Raw genomic sequence first — 2,323 nt, 5'->3', positions numbered from 1 at the left:
TCAGTGCATTGTGGAGCCGGGGCGCCATACGTGGGGCTGCAGACCCATGTTAGAGGTGCTGAACCTGGGCCTGGGGACCCTGCCCTGCTGGGCGAGGCTGGACGGGGGCCGAGGGGGCGTCTTTGACAGTGGACTCAGATTAGGGGCGCTCATGAACTGCCTGTTAGCCTGGTTGAAGAGGTGGTTGCTGGAGAAAGAGGGGGCTTGGATCGGGACAGAGTTGGGAACAGGGGCAGAGGAGAGGACAGGGAGCTGTGGGAGGGGGGCTGTTGGGGCAGGGGGAGGAGGGGCGGAGAAGGGGGAGGGGGCCCACTGGGGATGAGGTTGGTAGTGGGTGTTAGCGGGTTGGGGGGGAGGCTGATAGGGTTGGTAGGGGGCCGGAGCAGGGGTCGGCGGGGGGGAAATGACATCAGAGCGCCATATCGGCTCGCCCAGTGTCGTGGCGGATCGCGGCACAATCACTTTCGGGGTAATCACGGTGGGAGGGGGCGTGGAGAAGCGCCGGACCTCGCACACGCGCGCGGTCTTCATCGGCCCTTGAAAGCCGCCCGTCATGCTGTGTGGCTGCTGATAGGCTGAGGTGGTCTGGGGAGCCCCGCCTCCGTAGGTGAAGAGGGAGGAGTTGAGCTGGTAGGGTTGGTGGCTCATGATGTCCACGGCCTTAATGCCCTCCTTCTTCCCCCCTTTCTTCCCGGCCGGCGCCCCCTTTTGCACGCCCGCCTTCTGCTGCTTCTGGGCCTGCAGGGGGCAGGAGGGGGAGAGCAGGGGGTTGTAGCTGATCGGAGGACCGGCCCGGATGCTGGAGGAGTACTTCCAGGTGGAGGGGAGGGAGGGGGTGGGGGAGGGCTCTCGGAGGAGGTGGGGGGCGTGGGAGGGCGGGGCGGAGGGGGTGCGCTCGACCACGTAGCGATCCATCCGGCTCTGCCTGCGGGCGAACAGCTGCCCCCCTTTCCCCCCCAGCTGGGGTGGCGCCTGGGGGGTCTGGGGTTTGGGGGCCACGGGAGGGGGCCTGGGGCCTCTCTGGGCCTGCATGAAGTTGCAGGCCTCGGCTCCCAGCCTCAGCCAGTCGTCCTCCGGGCCAGACTCCACCCCGGGGCCGTCCGTCCCGGGCTGGCTGTCCAGGGTCTGGAGCAGCGACAGCAGGGCGGGGTTGGGGGACACGTCCTTCTTGACCTCCACCGGAGGGGTGAACATGGGCTTCTTGTTGCCGCGCCGACGGGCCTCCTGTAGGATCCCGGTGCGGGAGGCGGGGACGGAGATGCGGTGCTCGCGGGACGCCAGCGAGTCAGGGGTTTGGGGGGTTTGGGGGTGGGGTGGGTTGTACTGGGACTCACTACCGGGGTGAGTTGGGGTGTATTGAGGTTGAGTAGGGTGGGGTGGGGTGGGGTTGTATTGGGATTGGCTGGATTGGGGTGGGTTGTATTGGGATTGGCTGGATTGGGGTGGGTTGTACTGGGACTGACTGGGTTGGGGTGGGTTGTACTGGGACTGACTGGGTTGGGGTGGGTTGTACTGGGACTGACTGGATTGGGGTGGGTTGTACTGGGACTGACTGGATTGGGGTGGGTTGTACTGGGACTGACTGGGTTGGGGTGGGTTGTACTGGGACTGACTGGATTGGGGTGGGTTGTACTGGGACTGGCTGGATTGTGGTGGGTTGTATTGGGATTGACTGGAGTGGGGTGGGTTGTATTGGGATTCAGCAGGGTGGGATGGGAGGAATTGGGGTTGAGCAGGGTGGGATGGGGGGCAGGAGGAAGGAGGGGAAAAGGCATGATTGACAGGAGGATGAAATGGTTGGGTGTGTGTGGGCTGAGGAGAGAAAGGCTGGGGTGCTGCCGCGGCCGGGGATGAATAGAGGGGAGGGGCGTGAGCCAGGGGAGGGGGAGGAGCAAAGGATGGAGAGAAGGGGGCAGAGGAGGGAGGAGAAAAGGGTGTGGAGCCGGTAGGAGAGAAGGGGGCTGAGGCCAGAGAGGAGGGAGGAGAGAGAACAGAGGAAGGGGGGGAGTAGACGGAAGGGTTGGGTCTGGGGGAGATGTAGAGAGAGGTACTAGACACCGCCCTCCTGGCCTCTGACCCCGGCGGAGGAGGGCGAGGCGTGGAGAGGGTCACCATGGAGACAGCGGCAGCAGGTCTGGGTTGGGTCGGGCGGAACATCACCGGGGTGGCGGGGGGGCGGGAGGGGGCCAGGCCGGGGGTGAAGGGCCGGGCGGTGCGGTTCAGAGAACTCAGAGAGGGGTTAGCGTTAGCGTTCATGTTAGGTTCGAGGTTGAGGTGTGGGTTCAGGTTGGGGTCGAGCTGGGTCTGGAGAGCGGTGGTGTGA

The 2,323-nt window shown here is 65.3% G+C and overlaps 1 protein-coding gene across 1 annotated transcript in view; it reads right to left on the bottom strand.

Moving 5' to 3' along the window:
- Positions 1-2,323, bottom strand: part of synpo2lb (synaptopodin 2-like b) — a gene marked incomplete at both ends in the record, with an annotated part of 13,583 nt that continues 11,260 nt past the window's right edge. Inside the window, 2 exons of the mRNA XM_080541963.1 lie at positions 1-1,638; positions 2,014-2,323. The exon at positions 2,014-2,323 is cut by the window's right edge and continues 604 nt beyond it. Of these exons, the coding sequence (XP_080398089.1) occupies positions 1-1,638; positions 2,014-2,323 (1,948 nt within the window). The remainder of the gene's footprint in view (positions 1,639-2,013) is intronic.

This window comes from Nansenia antarctica, assembly GCF_963989245.1.
Source record: "Nansenia antarctica genome assembly, chromosome: 11".
NCBI lineage: Eukaryota > Metazoa > Chordata > Actinopteri > Argentiniformes > Microstomatidae > Nansenia > Nansenia antarctica.
The sequence above is the reverse complement of the archived record's forward strand: the minus strand, read 5'-3'. Positions and strand labels throughout refer to the sequence as shown.